Source organism: Carassius gibelio, chromosome A8 (genome assembly GCF_023724105.1).
Source record: "Carassius gibelio isolate Cgi1373 ecotype wild population from Czech Republic chromosome A8, carGib1.2-hapl.c, whole genome shotgun sequence".
Classification (NCBI taxonomy): domain Eukaryota; kingdom Metazoa; phylum Chordata; class Actinopteri; order Cypriniformes; family Cyprinidae; genus Carassius; species Carassius gibelio.
In genome coordinates, this window is record NC_068378.1 from 7,373,069 (window position 1) to 7,400,381 (window position 27,313).

General features: G+C 39.1%; 2 protein-coding genes and 1 pseudogene across 8 annotated transcripts in view; 2 read left to right on the forward strand and 1 right to left on the reverse strand.

Moving 5' to 3' along the window:
• Window positions 1–6,043, reverse strand: part of LOC128018289 (intermembrane lipid transfer protein VPS13A) — a 45,999-nt gene extending 39,956 nt beyond the window's left edge. For 2 of the 7 annotated variants that reach the window (XM_052603713.1, XM_052603716.1), the window contains exons 1-13: window positions 5,798–6,042; window positions 4,219–4,262; window positions 4,038–4,080; window positions 3,805–3,900; window positions 3,015–3,116; window positions 2,818–2,927; window positions 2,649–2,708; window positions 1,943–2,002; window positions 1,777–1,857; window positions 1,641–1,698; window positions 1,424–1,551; window positions 1,221–1,327; window positions 958–1,129 (exon numbers count right to left, since the gene is read on the reverse strand). In XM_052603713.1, coding sequence (XP_052459673.1) covers window positions 958–1,129; window positions 1,221–1,327; window positions 1,424–1,551; window positions 1,641–1,698; window positions 1,777–1,857; window positions 1,943–2,002; window positions 2,649–2,708; window positions 2,818–2,927; window positions 3,015–3,116; window positions 3,805–3,900; window positions 4,038–4,080; window positions 4,219–4,262; window positions 5,798–5,897 — 1,161 coding nt within the window. In that variant the 5' untranslated portion in view covers window positions 5,898–6,042. Of the gene's footprint in view, window positions 1–957; window positions 1,130–1,220; window positions 1,328–1,423; window positions 1,552–1,640; window positions 1,699–1,776; window positions 1,858–1,942; window positions 2,003–2,648; window positions 2,709–2,817; window positions 3,117–3,804; window positions 3,901–4,037; window positions 4,081–4,218; window positions 4,263–5,797 lie in introns of all 7 variants that reach the window. The other 5 variants (XM_052603710.1, XM_052603709.1, XM_052603715.1 and 2 more) reach the window with 3 other exon arrangements.
• Window positions 6,044–12,823: 6,780 nt separating this feature from the next.
• Window positions 12,824–15,309, forward strand: LOC128018292 (THAP domain-containing protein 2-like; annotated as a pseudogene).
• Window positions 15,310–20,573: 5,264 nt separating this feature from the next.
• The window catches only part of LOC128018293 (intermembrane lipid transfer protein VPS13A), a 95,096-nt gene continuing 88,356 nt past the window's right edge, over window positions 20,574–27,313 (forward strand). Inside the window, exon 1 of the mRNA XM_052603727.1 lies at window positions 20,574–20,793. Within this exon, the coding sequence (XP_052459687.1) occupies window positions 20,694–20,793 (100 nt within the window). The 5' untranslated portion in view covers window positions 20,574–20,693. The remainder of the gene's footprint in view (window positions 20,794–27,313) is intronic.

Genomic DNA, 27,313 nt, shown 5'->3' on the forward strand with positions numbered 1-27,313 from the left:
CGTTGTGTCTGCCCTGGTTAGTGCAGATTTTGATTTATTGCTTGAAGTTATGCAAATTTTGTTAGTGTTGGAGCAGATGTCTCATTGGCCTAGTTGCGCCTATCAGATGCAAGCACTCTTAGCGACACGACCATTGGCTAGAACTGTCCTGCTTATGTGTGAGGGTGATTGACTCCGTTCAGGGCTTATCTTCACTGCTCTCACGGCGGGATTTTATACAGTTCCCATATACGTCTTAGCTGACGTAATGTTGAGTTACCGCCTCAAGAGGGAACGTCTCCGGTCTCTGTCGTTATTCTGACGTAATTTTCGCACCCATGCATTTTATACTGCCCGCTGACCTGTCAGTATTTGCATGCTTCGCGTCAATTGGCCAGCTGTCCCCAGCTGGCGTTAGCCAATAAGATTTCAGTGAAAGTGGAAAAGGGAAGAGTTCCCATATACTTCTTAGCTGACGTAATGTCTCTTTCCCGCCTCTCAGGGAACCGAGGTTACGATTGTAACCGGAGACGTTTTGTTTTATGTATAGTACACTCCCATGTCATCCCAAACCCACATGCTGTTATTTCTTCAATACCAAAGGAAAATTATTTGTAAAGTCTTTATGCAACTCTTGCCATTTCAAAAAGACATGGTTCACAGTAACCACAGCTGACAAACTCCAAAACAACAGATAAACAAAACAAAAACAGCTGTTTGCTGGTTCACAAAGACTCAAACTCCAAAACAAACCAAAAAAAGAAAGAAAAAAAGCCACATTTGCCGGTTCACAAAGACTCAAACTCCAAAAACAAAAAATAAAACCACAGTCATCTTTGCCAGTTCACAGAGTTCATAGTGACCCCGGCTGTAAAACTCCAAAAAAACACAACATATAGGTTTGGATCGACATGAGAGTGAGTAAATCACAACCTGATTGTGTGAACGGTGCCTTTACTGAGCATGCTCAGTGCTCACCTCAAGCTCCTTCAGCAGACTCTCTGCAGGCTTCTTACTTGTGATTTTGTTCTTATAGAGCTCTCTGTACTTTTTCACATGTTGCCGATGGTGACGGATGCGTTGCCATGACCACATGTGAAGGCGGGGCTTTACACTGACCTCCAAAACGCCCGTGATCACATATCGCCACCTATGACAACCACAAAAAAGTAAGAACAGAGCCTCCTGAAAATAAACAACAAAGGGAATCAGTCAAGACCTCAATCTCGAAATGCACTTACCACTGACGTGCATTAGTGTGAACTGCCACATCTGGACGATATTTCCTGTATGGGAGGTTACGGGTCATCATATCCACCGACCCCAACAGCTCCAGGATGCTGATGTACTAGAAAACAACAAAAAAGTCAACTCACATTCAAGCAATTACTACATTTAAAATGCGTCAATGAACTGCACAAAACTCAATGGATGTCTTCCTCACCTGTGGATGGCTGAGTTCAACAGCCACCTCCGGGAGGTTGACCACTAGATCCACTTTTGGTGAGGAGAAGTCCACATCGGAGCGAGGATTCATGCGCAGCTTGGCGTTTGCAGATATTGGACGAAAGACTAAAGCAAAAACACACAAAAACTAAGTTGGTTTGCGTTTCATAGAGAAAACACATGAAGTTTGTGAATGAATTAAAGCTGGAACTCACTGAAATGATAATCTTGAGGGATAGCGCTCTGGATGGCTACACTGTGCTTCAAGTATCGCTATAAAAAAGAAACACAATGAAAATGTGCAATTTCTTTTCCTTAGACTAAAAGTTTAATAAAAGCTGAAGACCCTACCAGAGCCTCCTGAGGGTTGTGGTTGGAGTAGAGCTCTGAATTCACATTCCAGTACGCAAACAGATTGTCCAGACGTACAAGCTAAATGACGCAACAAGCAGAACTAGTGAGTAACAGCAATTCATTTTGATACTCATAATGGTGAAAGTGAAAGACGTGTTTTGACCTTGAAAAAGAGCTTGGCTGTCTCATCCAGAAGACATGGCTTCCAATTCTCATCAGCTGTCTAGGAAATTGAAATAAAAATGTTATGGGAAAGAAAAAAAAAAAAAGGTTGCATTGCTTAGCCACTCTTCGTATCAGCAACATTTTTCTGTGCTCAAATCACTATAATGAAATCACTGTACAGATTTTCATGGCATATATATATATATATATATAATTAACAATAAGCCATGAGAATCTGTACAGAGATTTCATTTCTATCAGGGAGAATCACACAAAAACACAGCTAGGTCATACTTCACCCCAAAATCAAAAGGACAAAACAAAACAAAAACAATATTTTGTTTTCATAGAATAACATACTAAATGTAAATACATTTTATGATTATATAAAAAAAAAAATCATAAGTTTACATGGTAAAACAATCGTCAAGAAAAATACACTTAGAGAATTGTTAATTTATAACACATTTTAAAGTAATATTATATACATATATTTTCTTGACACTTTTATTGTTTATTATATGTTTTATAATATTAAATATATTAAATTTATATTAATATTGTTTATTTTAAATTATATTTTTTTTTAAAAATGATTTTTTAAATGCAAAATATAAATTTTGACTTGATTTTAGTGTGATAAATGCCTAAGATGTTCTCATGAGATTCAACTAACAAAGGTTTGCATGATATTACTGGCACACCTGGAGGCTGAGGTTCTGCAGGGACACTCCGAAGGAGAGCGGAGCATCGGGATTGGTGACCTGAATGTGTGTAATATTCATGGTTAACATGGAAGAAAATTAACATCTATAGCAGGTTTCAGTACATAAAAGCTGTAAGCTCAAGAACATCAATGCGCAAAGTACTCACATCATCCTCATAGCGGACGTGTATGTTGGAGATCTTCACCTGCAGGTTTTTGATCACCTGTGTAACCAGTTTCTCCACAAATGTGTCCTGCTTCTCTGCCTTTGGATTCTCTGAATACAAGAACACGAATGCAAATTCACAAACTATGTTACCTTTCTCCATGTAAAACCGAAGTGATCTCAAATGATTTACTGCACCTTTTTCTGCTGCTTTCTGCTTGGTCTCCTCGATCCGCTGCAGCTCCTTCTGCTGAGCTTCCTGCAGCTGTCTCTCCTCCTTCTCTGCGTCATACTTTATACCTGCGTTAACAGAGACGCAAGGAGTCAAATCTGGCAAAACCACATGCATGCTGTAATGTTGCATTAACATGTGTGTCACACTTCATGCAATACTCACTATACCTGATACTGATGATACAATACAAATGCTAATAATACGTCATATCATGAGGATATATGATTGTGCTCGCCACTCTGACTCTCACCGGAGGTCTGGAAGTCATTATGTTTCTTGCTTTTTAACTTAAAATGAACTTAATTCAACTAAACTATAATCTAATAAGGATTGATTTTTATAATCCTAAACCCAAGAAGAACCATCCCTAAGAATAAAATATGGTTAAGTCTGTGTTATTCAGGCACCATGTAATGCAGGCTCTGTTCAAAAATACAGTAATATTGTGAAATATTATCATTTATTTTTATATATCTTAAAATGTTATTTATTCCTAATAAGAACAAACATTATAAATATTTGAATACCAATAATAATTGAGTAGAAAATCAGCATATTAGAATGATTTCTGAAGGATCATGTGACACTGAAGACTGGAGAGATGATGATGAAAATACAGCTTTGCATAAAATATGTATTAAAAAAAAATATTGTACTAATATTTCACAAAATTACTGTTCACTGGATTTCTGTAGCATTATTCCAAATGCTAAACTGGGATTGTTCGTATGTCTTTCAAGCATCAGCTCTTACTAGCAGTGGGCACGATGAGCAGGAAAACTTCATCAAGCGTGGCCTCCACAGACTGAGTGTACAGGTTCTTCCAAGGGATCTTCAACTCCAAACGTCCTGACAAAAGACAGACATATTCACTGAAGGAGCTCAAGTTATAATTAATGCCGTGAAAGTGCAGACTGGTTTTAAAAAGCACCACGAAGATAGTCAAACTGAAGTCAACAGCCGTGATAGAGCAGTTGAACACTTACCTATGTGTCCCGCTCGGACTTTGAAAGGGATGTCCAGTTGACTCTGTTTCAGAAATAAACCTCACATTAGAGCACAACACAAGGAAGCACAACTTCACAGAGAATTAAAAGTAGTCATGACTCAATTTACTGATCAACCAAAAGACAGTACATGTCTTACATGAAACGTAAAGCAACATACCAAGGCATTTTCTTTTATCTCAAGGTTTCTTAATATGGCATCACCTGCAAAAGAAACGTTGACACATATTACATAGCGCTGAATATTGTCTAAAATAATTCATATCTTCCTTTTTCTTTGTGTAGTTGATGAATTTAGCATTGACTACAATGAATGAATGAAGTGAGACTACAGCAGTAATTCTCATCAGCCTTTTTTCTTACTTCTTTTTAAACTTTTTTTGCATTAACAGAAACTGCAAGTGTCTTAAATAGTTAAATAAACGACCTAAATTAAATAGTGCTTGATTGGGGGAAAAAATGTCTTCTTGATTAAGCATTTTAAGTGAGATAAATTAAAGAGTCAATATAACTACTATATTATAATATTTCCCCCTAAATTTGCTGAGCCACTGGACTACAGAATGGTTTCAAAATGATTTTCACATCCATTTATTGATTTTTATCAAAGTCAGAACATTTCACGATAGTGTTGACATATTACATCATTAAAAATGAGCTGTTTTTACTAACCAGACCTACTTAAAGAGAGAAATTTTGGCAAATTGTGTAACTTAGTTTTCATAAAGATCTAATGGTATTAACAAAAAGTAGTTATGCGGCAGTGACAACTTCATCAATGAGGAATATTTTATTTTAACCTCTTCATTTTGGGAGAATATAGGCTAGTAGTTTGCTAACAGTTTGCAATAAGGTTTCATATTTTAACATTAGGTAACAACAAATAATACTTAATAAATAATGTATTCAATTCAGTTCATGTTAGTTTTTAATATTTACTAATACATGATTAAAATCAAAATTACCTGTTAATATTATTTAAGATCCATGTTTCATAATGGATTTAAAATAAAGAGAAATTTTATGAAATGGTATTGCGTAACAAAATACTGTTGCTCTTTTCTTTAATCAGTGTCAAAATATTGATCCTTTTGTTTTAAAAAACTAAAGACTCGTGTCTCGTGTCAAGAAGCAGTGAAATGCAGTAGTTGTCTTCAGGGTCTCAGAGTGAAAGTGAAGCCCTCTTCAATCTTACACAGCAAGCTGTTCACCGAAAGTGAAAACTGTCTCACCAGGTACTTTTATGGTAGTTTCTGGATTATTTATTTTGTTAACTATTATAGTAAAGAAGCAGCTGTAAGTTACACGTGGGACTGAACAGATGACATGTGGGATTGAACTCTTCTAGTCAATGTAATAAACTAATTCAGAGTAACAGACAACTAACTAGTATAGCTCACCAATTTCATTGTGCTATATTCAATATCAATCGATTTAAACCACCACATTATTCATGTAGTTTTGAGTTGGCTTTTAGTTAATGTTTACTGTAAACGCATGTTCAAATCTGTAACCGTTACTCAACGTCAAAACATGACTCTCTGACAGCAGCCTAAGGTCAAGCGAACTCTTTCAGTGTAAGCAACACACACACACACACACACACACACACACACACACACACACACACACACACACACACACACACACACACACACACACACACACACACACACACACACACACACACACACAGCACAGAGGCATCTGTGATTTGACACCTGGCACGTTTAACTTACCTCCCCAAATGCCGAGGCTGAGCTGCGAGCTGTCGAGGTTCACCACATAGTCCCCCAGAAACCGGTTCAAGACATCGACCACCACCGACTCAAACACCATCTTCGCGTCCTGCTCACACAACCGACAGCATGCTTTCTTTCGCCTTCGGTTCGTGTGCCACCTGAGGAAAGTGGTCCCGTTTCCTGAAATAAACAGCGCTTGAGGGACTGCGAGGTCCCTCGCTACACCGCCCTCTACTGCTGAACACCCTGCGTGACGCTGCGTCACGGTGGATCACGTGCGCCTCGCCAGCCAATCGCGTAACGGCTCGCCGAGTTTTCCACAGTCCGCGTGGGAAGAGGTGATCGTTTGGATGATTCGGCTCAGTTCAGCAAAAGAAGCGGCTCTTTCGACCATAGACATATAAATAGCTAGACGCCTCATTGGCCGCTCGACCGCACGTCAACGTCGCCGCCATATTGGAGCGGGCAACTCTCATAACTCTCACATCAGGACAGAAGAAAATATACCTGACTCATCGACAGATTGGACACCTACAAACCGTCACACGATAATAAAAACAGATCTCGGGGTGTTATCTTTCACAGGTAAGACTCTGTTCTTTCTCGGTGTTTATTGGTCATTTTTAACATTATGTTGACAGCTTAATTATCCACCAGTGTCAGACGATTAATAATAGCTAGCGATATCTCTAACGTAGTTAGCAGTGCAAGCTGAGACTTTATAAGAATTCAAAGTTAAATGAATTCTTATTACTTTTTAACTTATATTGCCGTATATATAATAAACTAAATGGTGTTATGAGCACAATATACAGGGTGAGTGCATTAACTAATGTTAACAAGCACAACTTTTGATATAAATAATGCATTAGTAAATGTTGTAATTAACATCAACTAAGATTGATAAATGCTGTAGAAGGATTGTTCTTGCTTAGATCATGTTACCTAAGTAGTTAACTAACATTAACTAGGGCTGCACGATTCTGGATAAATTGAGAATCACGATTTTTTGATCTCATATAGAGATCACGATTCTCCTACGATTCTTTATTATTATTATTACTATTAACATTATCATTATCACAAGTATATAAATTAATTATTTTATTTTGCAAGGATTCTTTAAATTGATCAAGTGTGACAAAGACATTTATAACAAAATATTTCTATTACACACAATTATTGTTCTTCTGAACTTTCTATCAAAGAAACCTGAAAAAAATCTACTCATCTGTTTTCAACATAATAATAATAATAATAATAATGTTTTTTTTGAACGGCAAAACAGCATATTAGAATGATTTCTGAAGATCATGTGACACTGAAGACTGGAGTAATGATGCTGAAAATACAGCTGCACACCACAGAAATAAATTACATTTTAAAATACATTCAAGTGAAAGCAGTTATTTTAAATGGTAAAAAAATATATTTCAAAACTTTACTGTTTTTGCTGTACTTTGGATCAGATAAATATAGTTTGGTGAGCAGAAGAGACTTTAAAAAAACATTACACATCTTATGGTTCAAAAACATTTGACTGGTAGATTATATATAATATTTTTAAAACCCCAGTTTTTTTAATATTAGAATGATGAAAAAGTTGTTTAGATCACTGATTCAACGACTCACTCATAAACCTACTACACTTGTTTCATTTCTGGATGAATCAGCGTTTTTGAAATAAATTAAGACACTTGTCGCCACCTATTGGTGAAACAATGCAATCGACACAAACGTTATTTAAAGCGCAGTACTTTCAAAAGGGGATTTGTTATATTTTGATCGCTGCCATATAGACATCAATGTTTATATTTAAACTATAAACTTTATCCCAGTATTTCTGTGATAATATAAATGACTGTAAGACAGATATAATACTGTGTAGTTGAAAAGACTGTTCCCTTTCATAGGTCACTTCGATGCTGCGGTGACGTCACCACGTATGGGAACACCTTCGGTGTGACGAATGTCTGAAGCCCTATACCATCCCGCCAATCCTATTGGCCAAATGGCGCATGGCACCACCCTACGCATGCGCACGCATGATATACCTGGGTGCAGCGCGCCATTTCGCTCAGATTTCATTCCTTCAGGAATAGCGAATCATCTGTGCCCTATCATCTCGCGTTCTCCAGCGATTTTCTTCGAGCAGTGTTTAACTCCGTTTGAGGAACGACATAGAGACTGGCGAATATGGCCAGTTTATGACGGCTCACACAGCTGCCGCATTCTCGCTAGCGGCGTGGCCCTATGTTTATCTTGTTGGATTAAATCCTGCCGTGAACACGCTTCAGGATTATACACAACGAAACGCAGCGAGTTTGACGCATGCATTTTCCTTCTATGTTTGCCAGGGTCTGTGCCCTCCACTAAAGAGTGCTGTTGGACTGCTAATGCACATCCAACCCTCTCACTGCAGTCCCCACGCTCTAACATTGACTGTCTCGCAGCAAGGGCACCTCGAGCATCATTGGATTGAGCTATCATTTGAGCGCCCCCTCAGACACTCTGCACTATCCAGTCTTCAGAGTCTGAGGGACGCCACAAGAGACTGGCAAATATGGCCAGTTTATGATGGCTCACACAGCTGTCACGTTCTCACTAGCGGCGTGGCCTAATGTTATCTTGTTGGATTAAATCCTGCCGTGAACACGCTTCAGGATTATACACAACGAAACGCAGCGAGTTTAACGCATGCGCTTTCCTTCTATGTTTGCCAGGGTCTGTGCCCTCCACTAGAGAGTGCTGTTGGACCGCTAATGCGCATCCAACACTCTCACTGCCGTCCCTACGCTCTAACATTGACTGTCTCGCAGCAAACAGCGCTTCGAGCAGCATTGGATCGGGCTGTAACGCCAGGCGTAAATAAATAAATAAATAATAATCCCTCAGACACTCTGCGCAATCCAGCTTTCAGATTTCGAGGGGCGATTCAAGGGTCTTACACAGACGACCCGTTTATGACAGCTCGCACAGCCGCCGTTTTAGTTAGCGGCAGAGCCTGATGTTCAATTCGTTGGTCTAATTCCTGTCGTGGACACGTTTCAGGATTATACACAACGGGACGCAATAGCTATTATGCATACACTTCCCCTGTGCACGAATGCCGCAGGCTTTTCCGTGCACGGACATTTGTGTATGACAGCGTTGCAGAAAGCGGAAATTTGAGACCGCTAGTATTGTTTTGGGTCGCGTGGAACGCTTGCCCGGCATTCTCAATGGGTGTTACGCACAATTGTCACGGATACACCAATTCGTTTTTTTTTAGAGGCCCGCCTCTTTTCTGCTGAATTCTTTCCACGGTGGTAAACTGATGGTAATAGCAGTGTTGTGACAGGAGATGTCAACTCTGCTGAGCAAAGGGGCTATAGAAGACGTACACCCCTCTCAGATGGAGGCAGGGTCTTACAGCTGTTGTTTGAAAAAAAAAAAAAAAAGAGACGGCGGATTGTGACCCCGTACTTCTCAAAATGCATGGATGTAGCTCTGGCCCCGTTGTGGCTCCAGGGCGTCCGTCTGTGAACCACTTAGACGATTGGCAGCGGCATTCCCCGTAATTGTCTGGGGTTACTTCACATGCGCCCTTTTCAGTGGAAAAATGGGTGGAAAGACGAAATATTTCACCCCGTTGTCTTCCGCATCGGACGATTTCGGTGACACGGAGTTGTGGGATGTCGTTAAAACTATGGATGCCAACCGAATTTCTCCTACCGGGGTTCGGCTGGGGATTTGAGCTTTCCCAGAGACCGTCACGACGGATGCGTCTTTGACCGGTTGGGGAGCTGTTTGTCAAGGGCTACCAGCCCATGGAGTGTGGACAGCTGCACAACGCAGTTGGTATATAAACCGGTTGGAATTACTGGCAGTTTTCTGGCTCTCCAGTAATTCGCAAATCTGCTGATCGGCCGTCTTGTGCTGCTCAGATCAGACAACACAGCGTTTGTCTCATACCTGAATCATTAGGAAGGATTACGCTCTCGCCCCCTGTGCAGGCTGGCGAGACATGTTCTTCTTTGGTCTCAGAACAAATTTCTGTCGATCCGAGTTGTTCATGTCCCCGGACGTTTGAACTTCGGAGCGGATATGCTATCCAGACAGGCTCTGGAACAGGGAGAATGGAGATTACACCCCCAGACGGTGAATCTTTTATGGCGGATATTCGGCAAAGCGAAAGTGGATTTATTCGCGTCGAACATGACTACGCATTGCCAAGGGCATCCGTTTGAGCCCTTGAAGAACTGTATCGGATAAATTCCTGACACTGAAGACACTTCTTCTCATGGCTTTATCCTCCCTCAAGAGAGTTGGGGATTTACAGGCTCTTTCTGTTTCACCCTCATGCATGGAATTTGCACCAGGCTCTGTGAAGGTGCTGCTGCGGCCCAGGCCTAACTATGTTCCTAGGTCGCATCTAACCTCTTTCGCTTTCAGCAAGTGGTCCTGGAAGCTTTTTTCACCTGCTGAGGCTGGGTCAGGAGATCTAAGTATTTGCCCTGTGAGAGCTTTAAAGACTTATGTGGATCGTATAGCCCCTTGGCGTGAATCTGACGAGCTGTTTGTCTGTTTTGGACATAAAAGTAAGGGCCATGCGGTTACAAGCAGCGCATGTCCCATTGGCTGGTGGAGGCAATTTCTTTGGCCTATGAGGCGCGCGGACTCGCTTCGCCCTTGGAAGTTAAAGCTCATTCCACTCGAGCTGTGGCTTCTTCTCAAGCTTTTCTCAGTGGATCTTCTATGGATGATATCTGTGCTGTGGCAGGATGGTCCTCACCGAGCACTTTTATCAAGTCCTACAGTCTAGATGTGAGGATGGCTCCTGGCTCCCGGGTTCTCTCCGCTTGAGCAGATGCTTCCCCGGATCTCAGTTATCAGGTACGTCAGGCGTTTTGGTATATCGTTCCCATACGTGGTGACGTCACCGCAGCATCGAAGTGACCTATGAAAGGGAACATCTCGGTTACGTATGTAACCATGGTTCCCTGAATAGGGAACGAGATGCTGCGGTTCTGGCCGTTCCGTACCTTGATAACTTCTTCATCTTCAGTCATGAAATCTGAGCGAAATGGCGCGCTGCACCCAGGTATATCATGCGTGCGCATGCGTAGGGTGGTGCCATGCGCCATTTGGCCAATAGGATTGGCGGGATGGTATAGGGCTTCAGACATTCGTCACACCGAAGGTGTTCCCATACGTGGTGACGTCACCGCAGCATCTCGTTCCCTATTCAGGGAACCATGGTTACATACGAACCGAGATGTTTGTGAAGATGTTTCTTAACCAAACATGGTAAGAGCTCTCTCTGTGTCAGCGGCAGTGCGCGCACGGATTTGAATGATCCGGTAAGACTTTGTCAAAGGTTTAACAGACTCTGGGAATCGTTGTCTTTTAGAAATGAGATCGAGAGGGTGTCTGAATCGAGATTGCGATCTTTTAACGATTAATCGTGCAGCTCTAACATTAACTAATGGACCGTTATTCAAAAGTGTTACCAATTAAGTTTATCATCACTTGATTATAAGGATTTCATTGCTTTTCATAAAACGGTGAACTGATTCTATGTATTCTTTTTTCTTCACCTTTTAGCCATTTGCAAACAGGACAAGGACAGCCTTAAGGAAAGCTGAGGAAAGCTGTTCTCGGAGACAAGACTATACCTCCCTAGACTAGTGTTGTGTTTGTACAAAACCCAGAGCAGCCCTGAATGAATCGACAGAGAGACCCAGCTCATATTCTAATACTATAGACTACATTTAAAAAGATTTGCACAGGCTGTTTAATGCTGATAATGTACTGCGTGTCTTTACACAAAAACTACATGATGTAAATAGCCTAGAAATTAAAAACACAGGAACTCATAGTGAGTCCAGCTGCAATATCATGATAAACTCATTGTGATGTTGTTATAATGATTATTAATTTTGATTAATATAAAGTTTTTTGAGGGAAGCATCTCATATTCTGGTCTGTGATAAACATAACTATACTTTGAGATTTTGTTGTGCAAGGTGAACCTCACACACTTACACCCAAACATTCAAATGTGTTAACATGGAAAAATAAAAAACTGTTTCAAAATGTGTTTGTTTTCTGCATGATTGTGTGTAATGTGTATTATAGAACATATATATATATATATATATATATATATATATATATATATATGTGTGTGTGTGTGTGTGTGTGTGTGTGTGTGTGTGTGTGTGTGTACATGTATATATTATACTTAAGGAGCTCATTAATTAAACACAATTTGGAGCTCATGTCCACAATCTTTTTGTATTGTGTCTTAATTTGATTAATAATTATTAGACAAATAGTATTTTAAAATTACATTTCAAAAATTTTTATTTTACTATTTAATTTACTATTAATTTATTCTTCATTTTTGTCTATTCTGTATTATTCCACACTTGATATTACATATTCTTATTGCTATTGTTAACCTATTGTTGTTCAGTTATTTATTATGGTATTATTCATATTATACATATCATTTTATGCTATTATAAATCTATTATATCACATATGTAATTGTACCGTTGTACTCGCTTTTCATATTATTCACTTTACTTTAAGTTGTACTACATATACTTTTTAACATAACATATCACTTTTACTATATTTCTACTGTGCACTGTATCAGTGCATATTTTCATTTTCACTGGATCCATAGCCTCATCAGTTACATGTTATTATTTGTTGTGGAGTTCATCTGTAGGCTATAGTGTGTCACTTTTTGATTTGTATTTACTTTTTTTATTAAATTTTCTCAACAATAGTAAATTATTAGTGTTTAAAAATCTATTACTTAGATTTTATCACAGAATTTCAAAGGGAATGAGCTGTGTTCTGACCTGAGACACAAGAAAGAGAGAAAAAAAGAAAGAAAAATGTTGGGATTGAAAGTAAAAGTGAAAGTAACGTGACATTCAGCCAAGTATGGTGACCCATACTCAGAATTTGTGCTCTGCATTTAACCCATCCGAAGAGCACACACACAGAGCAGTGAACACACACACACACACAGTGAGCACACACCCGGAGCAGTGGGCAGCCATTTATGCTGCGGCGCCCGGGGAGCAGTTGGGGGTTCGATGCCTTGCTCAAGGGCACCTAAGTCATGGTATTGAAGGTGGAGAGAGAACTGTAAATGCACTCCCCCCACCCACAATTCCTGCCGGCCCAGGACTCGAACTCACAACCTTTTGATTGGGAGTCCGACTCTCTAACCATTAGGCCACGACTTCCCTAAACACAGGGAACACTCTTGAACACAGAGAAAGCAATAAAACAACTACATTTCATTTAATGTATATTCAAATTACATTACATGCATATGTCACAGTTATACTAAATTAACATTAGAATTGTAAACCGAAAATAATAAACGAAATCAACAAGTGAGACAAATGTGAGCTTGGGCGCCGCGTTGCATTCTGGGACGTGGCGGTCCTGCTGGCAGCCTCTCGAATGTAAACATGCAGCAATTCGAACGAGAAGAAGCAGAGTTGGGAGAAAGATAAAATATGGTAAAATCGCGAAAAGGTTGTGGGATTTAAAGGAATACACAAAATAGGGATGTCAGGGAGTCACAAATCGGGAACATTAACGGTTTGGATCCATATGAAATTCCCCACAAATAGTGGAGTACCGACGGAGACTTGTTGCCGCACATTTGCATTACAGATATCTTCGGCTAACGTTACCTTGTTTGTTTTGTGAGCGCCTACACTTCAGAACAGTTCCGAAGCTACAAGTCATTGGAGTCTCATGTGCAGTTCACAAATGGATATGTTCAGGAGTTGCAGATCATAAAACCGGCAAACAGTATACGTTACAGTTAGAAGCTGTCAACCCTCCCGTTTTTACCGATATAAAGTTGGTTCGACGTTCGACGTTGGATGTTAGACATATATTAAGCCGAGAAAAAAATCAATAAATTCTTAGTGGATGAGTGTAATTGTATAAAAATGGATTATCTGAAAAGCAATAGAACGTCGAACTGAACACACACCGTAGTTTAATTGTTTTAATTCTCCACGATTTGTTGCAACACATAAAGTCTTAAGCAGCAGCGCCCTAGCGCTTAGGCCAGCCAGGGACCGTCTACAAAGTACATGATAATGAAAAAATGGATTGGAATGTTTTTTTCATAATTAACAAAACGAGCAATTAGCCTTTTTCACACTTCCGGGTTTTGTGTTTCCGGCGTTCGCCAACGCAGGGTAAAGTTACTTCCGGTAACAATGGCGGAGTCGAGGAGTAAGTGTTGCTGTAGCGTCCCTCAGTGCACTAATTCTAAACAAAAACAACCATATTTGAGTTTTCACGGGTTTCCTTTAAACGAAGACCACAAAAAGAAATGGATCGTTGCTATTAGACGAGAGGAAGGGTGTACTTTCGTAATTCGGAGAGGTAGCACATATGTCTGTAGCATTTTACCGCTGCCGATTACGTTCCAGGAAGTTCGCGGCTGAAAATTGGTTCCATTCCCAGTCGTTTTCCGTGGAACAATTTCCATGTACCCCCTCAAAGGCTGTCAGCTTTTGAGAGAACTGCCTTGCGACTTGGAGTGGACGTTCGTGTTCAGGAGCAGCAGGTGGTAGAAACTGCACCTAATGAATCCATTCAAGTTGAGGAACATGATTATGCGGGACAACCACCTCCAGGTAAACATTTTTTTTTTTGCTTATTCTATAATTGCAGGTACATTTGTTGTCCAAAGTTTCAAGCCTTTTCAAATAGTTTTCAAATAATATTAATCATTTTATAATTTTCTCATTGTCGTTGATCACAGGATGTATAAAGCCATAAAAATATAATATTTTCTGTAAATAGTGTCTTGTATAGCTGGAAATAATAATCTTGTTGAAATTACAGTGATGTATGTGTGTGTCTGTGTATGACTCAATTCTTAAATACTATTAATATTCTCACTCTATTTTAATAATATAATTTCATGGTGGCAGAATTTACACATCAGACAACTAGAAATAAATAAAAAACAATTATATCACAAGATGTTGCAGGTTTTATGTGTGTGTGTATATGTATATATGTATATGTGTGTGTATGTGTGTATATATATATATGTATATATATATATGTATAGTCTGTAACATCTTGTGATTCATGACACTGAGTAACAAATAGAATTATTGAAAGAAATGTAAAAGCAGGGACAAAACATATTTTGGACACCAAATGTACCTGCAATTATAGAATGACCCTTTTGTCTTTGGTGCAAACAGTGTACTGTGATGTGAAATTTACAAATAGTATGACTAACTATATATAGTTTACATTTTTATAGGTGCATTAGATGAGGCTCTGCAGTACATCGAAGAGCTGGAGGCAAGGTTGCAGAAAATGTCACTAGGAAAACAAACAGAACTGAACAGATTTTGTGTTTCTGATCAAACTCTCATACTACACAAAGTTTCCGCCACAGGAAGTTTTCCAGGTGTTCTGGGAGTCTATATGTCCATCTGCTAGCAATCTGGTGTACTGCACCAAGGCACAGAGGATGGGTCAGGAAGCATCCCCAAGCCCTAGCCCTGCACGGAAAATCCAGCTCATAGATGAACTGTTCATGTACTGCTGTCGGGTAGCTGCTGGACTGAGGGAACAAGTTATTGCAGACATTTTTGGAGTTAGTGTGGCTACGGTGAGTAGGACCATTATCACCTGGGCTAATTACCTGTTCTTTGTGTTGGGTTCAGTACCCATTTGGATGTCAAAGCAACAAATATGCTCCTCCATGCCAGAGAATTACCGTTTGTTCAGTCCACACCTGCGAGTCATCCTGGACTGTACAGAAATCCGCTGTGAAAGCCCTACATCGCTGAGACTCCACTCTGAGATCTTCTCCAGTTACAAGAGCACTACCACATTCAAAGGTCTGGTTGGGGTAGCTCCGTGTGGTGCAGTGACTTTTATCTCTCAGCTTTATACAGGTTCAATCTCTGACAAAGAAATCACAAAGAAATCTGGGATTTTGGACCTGCTTGAGCCTGGAGATGTGGTCATGGCAGACAAGGGTTTCACGATTGAAGACATGCTCTCCAGTGTTGGTGCTAGACTGATAATTCCTCCTTTCAAATGTGCCAAGCAGTTCAGCAAACAGGAATGTGAAAAAACACAGGCCATTGCACGCCTCAGAATTCTGGTGGAAAGGGTGATTCGAAGGGTCAAGGAAAACCACATCTGGGATTCTGTTGTGCCACTGACATTGTCAGGAAGTGTTAATCAGATCTGGCATAATTGCTGTTTTATGGTTAATTATCAGGGACCAATGTTTCTTAAAGAGTGATTGTGTATTAGCCTGTTAGATTTTATTAGAATGACCGATTATTATAATAGTAATGTTAACTTGTGACAGTTTTTTTTATTTTTTTTTTTAAAGTTTTTTCAGTTAGTTGCAATGCATACCTTTAATACTTACCATCAATAAATGTGCTTTTACTTTTTATTGTAAATTAAAAGTTAATCTGTGTATATTGAAACAATTTATATTAATTAACTGGACAGACACAATGAAATAGCTGATAATGAATAATAGTACATGTCTAGCTTGTCTTTCATTGATGCTATGAACGCATCATCTCGCCAGATCCTCTGTATTGTGCAATCTGATTTCGTGTCAGTCACAAAGTCACACCAATGAAGACCAGTAATTGCAAGCTGACCTTGTACCTGCCAGTAGTACTTATGGGTCTCTTTAAGTTTGGCTATTCCTCTCTGAATTTTCACAAACGGAACCTGAGCAATATTGTCAGCAGAGGTGCTTTTTACCTCCACTAGTCCAAACTGGAATTTTTCAGATGGATCGTGGACTCGTCCGTCTGGACTAGCTCCCAGATGTGGTACTTCTGGGTTGATAATAAAGCCACATGGTAGGACACTAACACTGGCTGTCTCAGAATATTTTCTCAAAATATCTGGCTCAAGTTCAAGGCCACGTTTCATAGCACTTGCCTGCCTTGTGCCCTTAAAGATTCTTGTGGCCAATGACTGACTAGCTGAATCCCCAACCACATGACAAACCTCCCGGAACCTGCTCGCAGTAACCCTTGATTTCCGAATTTGTCCCCAAGCAGTGCATTTTGACTGTAGTCTTGTGGCCTCTTCAATCTGAGCTATGGGTAACCTTTATAGACTCCAGATGAAGTGCTTGATGGTGTGTGGGCACAAATTTAAAATTACAGCTAAACTCATAACCAAGCACAGGTAGTGGGGGAAAATTAACATCAGGAACACCTGCAGCTATAGGGGGACATTGGTAAGACAGTGGACTGCCACGAGGTACAGGACCAAATTGTGAGGGGACCAACTCTACTTTTGACATACCCTCAAGTATGTGTGCCAGCATAGGCTTGGGATTTATCCGATTTAGTTTTGCACCAGAAGCCAAGACATCAGCATCTGGAAGGGGACCTAAAGAAATCAACACAAATTATGAGTCGTGAAGACATTAAGCTGTAGCTGTGCGCACACACACACACACACAAACAAACAGAAACAAAACAAACAAACACACACACATAAACAAAGTTGTGAATTACCCGTGTAAGCCTTGTATAGGGTAGACTTGATTCCAGTCTTCCCAACTGATTTTGGTTTCACTACACAAAGTTCACTCACTGCCTCTGCATGTACTCCCTTTATAGAAAACATGTACAGTAATAGTTAAAAATTGTTTATTGATCTTTGGTGATTTTCATTTTTGTTACTTAATCTGAACTCTTGTTCATTATTAATCTATGTTTTAATGTTAACATATACTTTCTTTGAGATAATAGTGTTATTACCAAGTGCAGAAAAGAAAAATACATGCCTGTGTTCTTGGACGATGCCATCTCTGTGGCTCACTCGTGCAGGCCAGTGGTGGTGGGACGGTTTGTAAATTAAGCTGCACGTAGTGGGCTGTCTGATACAAAAGTGCTGTCAGATGGTTGCACAATCCTTTACCAGCTGCACAGCTGCAAATATAGTCAGCAGCACTAACGACCCCCTCCGATTCCAATGCGATCTGTTTGAGAAGACAATTGTTTAGCTAATGAATTGTAATTTTTATTAGTAATATACATTACGTGCTTTTAATTGAAAGCTGCAAACAGCAGCAAAGGCAAGAAATATAGAAAAAGTCTGCAACCATAAGATTTAAGAGACGTAACGTTAACTTAAAGAGAGAGAGAGAGAGAGAGAGAGAGAGAGAGAGAGAACGTTACGACAGGTGAAAGTAAAAGAAAGGGAATTGAAAATCTGCAACCGCAGTTATTTTAACTAAAATGGAGTGACCTGCAGTCAGAACAGTAATAGCTGATCTGATGAACTCATAAGCCAACAGGCATATTATTTACATATAACCTCAAGTGTGTGGGGCTCCTCATTTTTCCTCATAGAATGACAACACCTTGCTCTCACTACCACCTTCCATTCAACAACATTCATGACTGAACACATACGAAATGGTTAGCATTCATAATGTTGCAGATGCTAGCATCAGCTAGTTGTCCACTTACCTTGATAATTGTGAATAAACTCCTCAACAAAGAATTTATAGCCCTTGCTCAGCCTTGCTTCTTTAGTTGTTGAATGTCGTCCACATATTCTTTAAACAATTCTCGAATCCGAGTCGCGGCAGCGTTGAGAGAGAAGCAGTGAAATAACGATCCATGTTGTCAAAACGCCAGTGTTGCAGCTGTGGCGGAAATAAGTTTACCCTGCGTGACGTAGTTTCCGGTTGCGTGTGAAAAAGGCTAATTTATGCACCCAAGGTCTTTGAATGATATAAAGACAAACACTTATAGTGCTCACTTGAATTTATATAAGAAATATTGTAAACATAATATTTGATTGTGGTTATTATTAGGTCTATATTATTACTATTACAGTTTTTCTCAATTGCTAAAACCAAATTTCTGAAACCTTGCTCCATTTTCTGAAAACAGTGACAACAAAACCTCATCTTCAAGCACTATTTACAAAACCTCGGATTCCTCTTGCAAAATGTAACTTTTGCCTCAAAACAGTTTTACCGTGTTCAAAATCAAACACTGCTCTCAAATCATAAACAAAGTGTTCAAAATGATATACACTATCAAGCAGTCAGTAAACAATACAGCAACAAATAGAAAATACATTGTCTAGATTAAAAATGCATCTTTTTTGACAAGCATTCAAATAATGTTTCTCTTAAATTGTGAGTGTAGTTGTATCTGATCAAATGCACATTCTTATTCTTTAGCTTGGGTTAAACTAATTTTACTTTGTTGGATCAGCAGCTATGCTAATGACGTCTCTATTTGTTTCTCTGTTTTGCTAACTAGGATTTACACAAGCTCCAGTCTGGATCCAGAATACCTGAGAAGAGATGATGCTGACCCCTCAGAGGACCCCAGAGGATGCTAACCCTGAATCAACAACAGAACTAACAAATATTGCTACAAGTGTGACTGCATCATATAATAACTGCTGTTAATAATGTTCATCGTCTGGCTGACTACGTCTTGTATACATTTTTTCTGAAAAATCCTGTCAAACATAGTTCTCAGGGAGAAGTAAATTTTTAATCTCAAAACAAAAGTTCATATTTTTCTGTCATTTGTCTTTTAATGTTGCTGTTTCTTGTGGCAGACTAAAGAGTAATGACAGACGGTTGATCTTTGAATAAAAATGTGTTTTGTTAAGGTTTGAAATTCATTATCTTTTATTATAGGCTATGAAGTCTAATATCATAAGCCCCCCATCCCGTCACCCAAGACCACAGACCCCCCCCCCCCCCCCCCCCCCCATATATATATATTTGTTTATTTATTTATTTTTTAATGGTTGAATTTAATTACTTTGAATAATTGATTTAAATGCGTGCACACATACCAGACATATTAAAAAAACTGACAAAGTAGGCTGAATTATAAAAGCCAGAAGTGGTATTGAATGAAGAGCCGTTTGGGTGTCGAAAGAGCCGCTTCTTTTGCTGAACTGAGCCGAATCATCCAAACGATCACCTCTTCCCACCAAGGGGCAAGGAACTCGACCGGAAGTTGAAGTCGGGTGGGGGCTGCCATCTTTTAGCAGAATTTCACTTGCGTTAGCATTCCCATTGACTCCCATTCATTTTGGCGTCACTTTGACAGCGAATAACTTTACATCTGAGGCGTTTAAAGACTCTGTTTGTCCATTATTTATTTCTAAAGATACACGAAACAGTATAAAGGGCCCCATTACCTTCTATGTTACATTATGGCCCCGTATAAACAGTTTTTGTAAAAAATAGGCTAACGATTGCGTCATAACCACTCGGCGCTCTGTCGCATTACCGTACAGACAGGAGGAGAAGCTCGCAGGCAATTAACTTAATATGGCGTACTGGCGTTACATTTTAAAATACTATACAAAATAATTAATCAGAATACTTACTCCTGCTCACTCACGACAAAGAACTCCCCGCTCAAGCTCGCCGTCTCTGCAAGATTAACGATGGCAGTTTGCACGCACAGCCACTTAGAAGATTTACATCTGTCAGACAGGTTGCGGACATCGTCAAGCTTCGTTTGAGTCTGCGCGTCAGAAACGGAAGTGCTAAAAAAAACGCTACAACTGGGCTTCATTTGTCTCAATTGAGTTCCAATGGGGTCGCTGTGTCCATTTCTTTTACTGTCTATGCTTCCCACGCGGACTGTGGAAAAATCGGCGAGCCGTTACGCGATTGGCTGGCGAGGCGCACGTGATCCACCGTGACGCAGCGTCACGCAGGGTGTTCAACAGTAGAGGGCGGTGTAGCGAGGAAACGGGACAGTGATTAAATACAACCACTTTCCTCAGGTGGCACACGAACCGCAGGCGAAGGAAAGCATGCTGTCGGTTGTGTGAGCAGGACGCGAAGATGGTGTTTGAGTCGGTGGTGGTCGATGTCTTGAACCGGTTTCTGGGGGACTATGTGGTGAACCTCGACAGCTCGCAGCTCAGCCTCGGCATGTGGGGAGGTAAACGAGCCAGGTGTCAAACCACAAATGCCTCTGTGCTGTTTACAGGGTTCCCACGCGTCCTTGAAAACCTGCAAATCCTGGAATATTAATGACCAATTTTCCAGTCCTGGAAAACACATGGAAAATGAGGGAAAACATAGATTGTCCTGAAAAAAAAAACTTGTTGTCCTGGAAAATTATTATCTTTACACTTTCTTGATCATTAAAAAATTGGCCGAAAACTGGTTGAAACAATTAACTGTTCAGGGATGGTGAGTTTTGACACGTGAGCTCACGCTGTTTAAGCTCCCTGTGACGTATGACGCTGTCTCGTGTTGGCGGTATTCAGGTGCTAGAAATTAAGTGTTGCAGCAAATGTTCACTGGTATGCAGGTAATATTTAATTACATGTTAATGTTATTGTAAAGTAATTATTTTGATACGCATGTGCAAGGGGTCTGCACGGCGAATTGCAGCATGCGTGACGGCATTTGCCTGAGAAAAGGTTATCGATTTGTTAAGTCTATTTTATTTAGAATCGTTGGAACGTCTTGCATTCCCATGACAAATCAGACCCAAACTCCCCAAACCTGTTTTATGAACGATATAGGAAGTGAAAATGAAATGCTGACGCGATGCACCGCGATAATTGCATGTTAGCTGCCAACTCTCACGCATTCAGCGTGAGACTCACGCAATTGACCCAATTCTCACTCTCTCACGCCACACCCCCATATTCTCACGCAGAGTGACTCGTGCAGCAGTGAGGAAAAAAATTGCGCCGCATGATTTCGCAAAGCAAATCGCAGAGAGACCAGACAAACAGTTTAGTTAGTTTTTTTTTTGTGACAATTGTGAAAAATACACAATTTATTCCCATAAAGGGTGGGAATAATGCTATGTAATGTATACTTCACATTCCAAACTTTCCAAAGGCGGATGAGCTCGACACGCAGTTCCACTTCTGTGCTGTCCCCGAGCCCTCTTGATGATGAAAATGACATATTGCAGACGGTGCGTGGATGCGGATGGCCCAAGTATATTTTGGCCTTTATCAGTGCAGCTCGAGATGCGATGACAATGTAAGTTTCAATGCATTATAATTTTTTTCTAAGCCTTTCCAGTTAAAGCCACTAGATGCAGTGCTGCAGCGATGTTCTTTCAAAATATTGCGGAAAAAAAGAACAACAATGTGGAGAAGACATTGTTTACATCAAAACCTTAATCAAGCTGTTCACATAGAATGCATTTCGCGCACTCGCGTCTCTCACAAGAGAGCCGGATGTTTAGAAAGCCATGTAAAATTAGCTTTTTAAAAACTTATCTCGAGAATTTATGGTGGGTTTTTCCCATCCCACTGCATCTCATGTTTTTAAATGTAAAAAGGACTCTGTGATTGGCTTTCCGCGCTCTGTATTAAACTATGCATTTATACATGATGCTGTTTTGTTTATAGTTGTTTAAGCAACTTAATTATAATTAGTTTATAAACATTTAAAGAAATATATTATTCACTTAATAGTCATGTATTCTAATGCATTTTATTAAACGTGCATTAGTAATATTTTGCTCGATGCGCCCTCTTGTGGCATCAGGATAGAAGCTAAAAGCTTCTCTTCACCCTAACTGAAATTATGCATTTTAAATTCGAATATAATTAGATTTTTTATAATATACAAGTAAAAAAATTCGCATTTAGTTTTTCAGCCATTTTGACAGCCCTAATGTAGTAAATGTTAATAATTTTTTTCTAAAAACAGAATGTCAAGTCAACGACATCCCATATTAAAATCATTTTATTTATATCAATCACAACTCAATCATGTCCAGATATTTGGTGGTGTCAGAATGGATACATTTGAATGTTCTGTTATAGGATGTTATCTAAAGTGTCAGGGACAGGCAAGAAAAGAGCACTTGTATCAGCCGTCCACACTACTGCTAATGCAAGGATTTTGTATTTGTATTGTATTTTTTTCCATACCAAGCCACGCCCCTTGGTAAGCCCCTCCCCCATAACAAAGCCACGCCCCCAGAATCTCACTCTAAGCTGAACTCAAAAGTTGGCAGCCCTGTTATAGTGCAGCAGACTTGTGAACATGAGGCCGGAGGTATATAATAGTACTTATATAAACGTAATAACGGCACGTTTGCTATTGTACTATTGTCTGTTTGCTCTGTTTCACCAACCTAGTAGTTCCAAACAGACGTTTCTCTTAGCAACATACAGTACAGTGATGTTTCTTTGCCGAAACGATTCATGAAGACCGTCATTTTTTAAAACCTAAATAAGCGTTTTGAATGAATCGTTTAATAGAGTGACTCCAATGATTCACTCATAAAGACTGTTATTTTCTGCCATCTGCTGGTGGTAATAGTTTAATTTTTAAAGCATCTTACCTTTCCTCTTTCTATTCTAAATTGTATTTATTTTTAAACATTACATATGTTGCGTTATTTATACAATTGTGATATACTGTTCATTGATATTTTATTAAAACACTAGATTATTACTAGTGATTTTTTTATTAAATAAGGAACATTAACGCAAGGAACATCCTGTAAAAATTTAGCTGTTCAAAAAAGAATGTGTCTCCTTCCTTTCCATGACTTGCAAGAAAATAATGGAGAGAAGTCCCCTAATGTACCCAGCTGTGCAGCACTTGAGCTCCCTTGACCCTGTGATCATGGTTGCAAACAGAGATAATTCAAGAGAAATGTTTCAAAAACTGTTGCAAGTTTTGCTCAATGCTGGTTGCTACACTGCACTTCAGTGTGATGAGGTTCTCGCACAGTACAAAATGTTTTTAATACACGTCTACACACACCATAAAGCAAATTCCAAAATTTAGCTTACACTTCCAGGCTTGACAAGTTTCGAAACCAAGCATTGAAACCATGCGCGTAATTTGCAGGGGGGTTAGGGGGTCATGACCCCCCCCAAAAATCAGATCCAACTAATATAACCCCCTCAATATCATCAAACCATTCAGATTAAAATAATATGAAATATTCAGAATAAATACTTTTGTTCGTTTTCTTTATTAATTTCATTTGCCAGCAAGAAAGATGTCATATTTTAAATAATCTGTAATGTACCCCCTGCCCCCCGCACCGACTACTTGGTATTACCCAACCGGCTTTCTCTACCAAGTTTGTTCACCATTTTGCACAGTCCCTTGGATGAATGGGTGGAAAAAGCTGACGGAAAGATGAAAAGGACACTGAAAGGCAGCCAGACAACAATTTTTCATTGTTTGTCGACACCAGCCAAAAAAAAAAAAAAAAAAGAAAAGAAAATCCTGACCAAACGGAGGTACCCCCGCTAAATTGGCTGTTAAGTTAGCGGAGCGTTTCTCAAAGTGTGGGGAGTAGATACATGACAAACATGTTTTGTGCCCACCTTTTTCTAATTACTTTATTTATTGACCATACACTCAAAACAAAACAAAGACACATTTAAATGTAAGCCTTATTTAACCTTTTCACACGTAAGTTTAAAAGTTTTTTCAAGGCGACCGTTATTGATCGTAGTATCGCTTTATGGTTACCATGGAGACGAATCATTCATTGTTTGTCAGCGCTGATGACTGATGATCTGCTTTTATTTCCTTTTTTATTCTAATTTCACAAATTTGTTAGCTATAGCAGGATATATCTGATAATTCCGATTGTCAAATATGTGCAAGTGGATGTGTTTTGTTGTTCAAACACCTTTATAATGATCGCGTTAATTGAGTTGTATGCGAAACATATTTTAGGTAACGTTATCTATCTTATTAAAATACCTAAAAAATTACGTAACGTTAAATTATTATTAGGAATTTACCACCTCCGGTTCAATTTGAGATGATTATAATATATTATAATTATAATATATATATATATATATATATATATATATATATATATATATATAATTTTTTTTTTTTTTTTTTTTGCATGGAGTTTGCAAAGTGACAAAATGAATCAAAGCACAACTAAGGTTAACGTCAGTCCACACTTGTATTTTCTCAGTTTCTGAATTTGATGTTATCAGAGGTTAAATGCAAACACAATTATTATTTTTTTAATCTACTTTTGAGTCTTATTTCATGCAAAGTGATAATATAATTGCACTTTCATTTTCTCTATTTGAAAGTTTTTAATGCTGTTATTTTTGTTTTTGTTATTATGCTGTTTTGTTGACTGGAGTGGGCTGGCTAGATGTTGGTTTGCCAGTGTCCTGTGAGGTAAAGCCAGAGGGTGCCAGGGACTGTGTAGAACCAATGTCACTGTATTGTAACTTAAGTTGATTTTTGCTCCAATAGAGTCACCCGTTTTTTTTTTTTTTTTTTTTTTTTTGGGCAAATTAGCACGTTACCTTTTACACAAGAAAATTATTCAATAAATTCATTAATTAATAAATATGCCGCGAGTTTAACCCCCCCAATGGTAGACCCAAAGTTCCGCCCTTGATTGAAACCATGCAGATGAAATGGCCGTCAGGGCTAGGGATGGGTATCGTTAAGGTTTAACGGTATTACTACTCTTACCGATACTGCTTAACGGTCCGGTACTTTAACGGTATTCTTATCGGTACTTTGTGTTGTGTGTGTGTTTTTTTTAAGAACAAGTTGAGAACAGAATCAAAATTTCTTTATTTTTTTTAATGTAAAATTAATAATGGGCTTGTCTTGGAGCCAGGGCCGTTTGAAGGAATTTGGGGGCCCCAAGCAAAATGGACATAGAGGCCCCCGACAACCCCCCCCCCACACACCACATGCAAAGCCTACAGGAACCACAGCATAGCGATACTGTTTAAGTTTACAGTGCAAATACTGCTTGAAAAAAATAGTTTGGTGGGAATTCAATAGTGATTTGCACTTTTTTTTTTTCTTCTAATAATATGACAGCACAAACTTAGTTAAAACTCTGGGCTGTGCAGGATATCAGCTATAATTATAGAGCTTTTGGTACCTTGTGCTTTATAGAGGAAAAATCAGCACTGAGAAGTGATACATCTTTTGATGTTGAGGATGAAGTTGATGGTGTAGCTGGGAAATAATTGAAACAAATCTGAAATTACCTGTGAAGTACGTTTTACCATTTCACTGTTAGCATATTGAAAGAGGTCACTATTACCAGCTCAGGGGTGCATTAAATGAACAACTAAGTTTCCTTTTTTAGATTTTTTTTTTTAAATGCATAGAATGCAATGCATACATAAAAAAAAAAAAAAAAAAAAAAAAAAATTAATTATTAATAATTGTTTCTCTGTCTGTACTTGTACTTTGAACAATGACAATAAAGTTGACAGATGAATTAAGTGCATTTAAGTGCCATTCAGGTGGGTTTTTAAATAAAGCATTTTCTGAGATGCACATTACACCAAACATTAATTTATCTTTTAATTATTGAAAATTAAGCAAACTAAAGTTTTTGTTAAGAGCAGTTCTGTAGATGTTGTTCATGTGTTCACATCCTTATTTAGTGAGACATCAGACGCGAGACCGAAATCACCGCGAGCGTCACGCGCGCTTCAGTGCGTCTTCAAGGAAGACGCGCTTCTGCTCCTTTCATTAACAGAGACACGCAGAACATGCAGGATTCATATTTAAACAGACTGTTCCTGCTTAATATTTACAGATATTAGTCCGTATCGTGGTTTGATGTAAGTGCAATGACCTATTTTTAATTCATTCATTCAAAATTTGGCAAATTACGTGTCATTCTGCGTTAAACTGTAAATTCCGTTTTTATGACTGGATTCCGCGATTCTTGCAATCGAAACACGCCACAACGTTCTCTTTATGTTTGCCTGAGCCCTCAAATCAAAACACTGCTTACTTCTTGCAGTCTGCGATTTCTGATCTGCGTTTTCCTTATCCCGTAAAAAAAAAAAAACATATTACAGTAACCATATTCCTTCCGTTCGAAAAAAAGCAGAGATCACTTGACTTGGTTGGCCTGCTGCTGTCAGCGACAACTGAGAGGGGCCCCCTTGAGGGGGATCCCGATAACAGTGTCATTACATGTAACTGCATTGACGATCAAAGGGGCGCTCACACAGTGTCGTTGCATTTTATTCTTAACCAGTCGTTGTCTTGGGGCCCCAGGTCAGCTCGGGGCCCCAAGCAATTGCTTGGTTTGCCTGCCTTGTTGCGACGGGCCTGCTTGGAGCAAAGGTGTTAAGAGGAGTTGGTTGGTTCATAGTAGCTGCAGCTTAAAAAATAAATAATAATAATAATTATTATTTATATATATATATATATGTTTACATTTACATACTGATTTGGAATTTTAAAAACAAGTAGAAAATATGTTGATTTCATTCTCATTTTTCCCAAAAGAAATCAACAGAATTTCTACGTAAGGTTAGCAAACCAGGGAGATTTTACATTTATTTTAAATGACGTGAAGAACGTGATTCAACATGATTTTAGCATACATACCTGACGTAGATGGGGCAACTACCAGAGACGAGCTAGCTAGGCAGTCGATACACATAATGCACTTTTGAAAGATGCTTTGACAGATTGCTTGTGTTTCCGCCCTT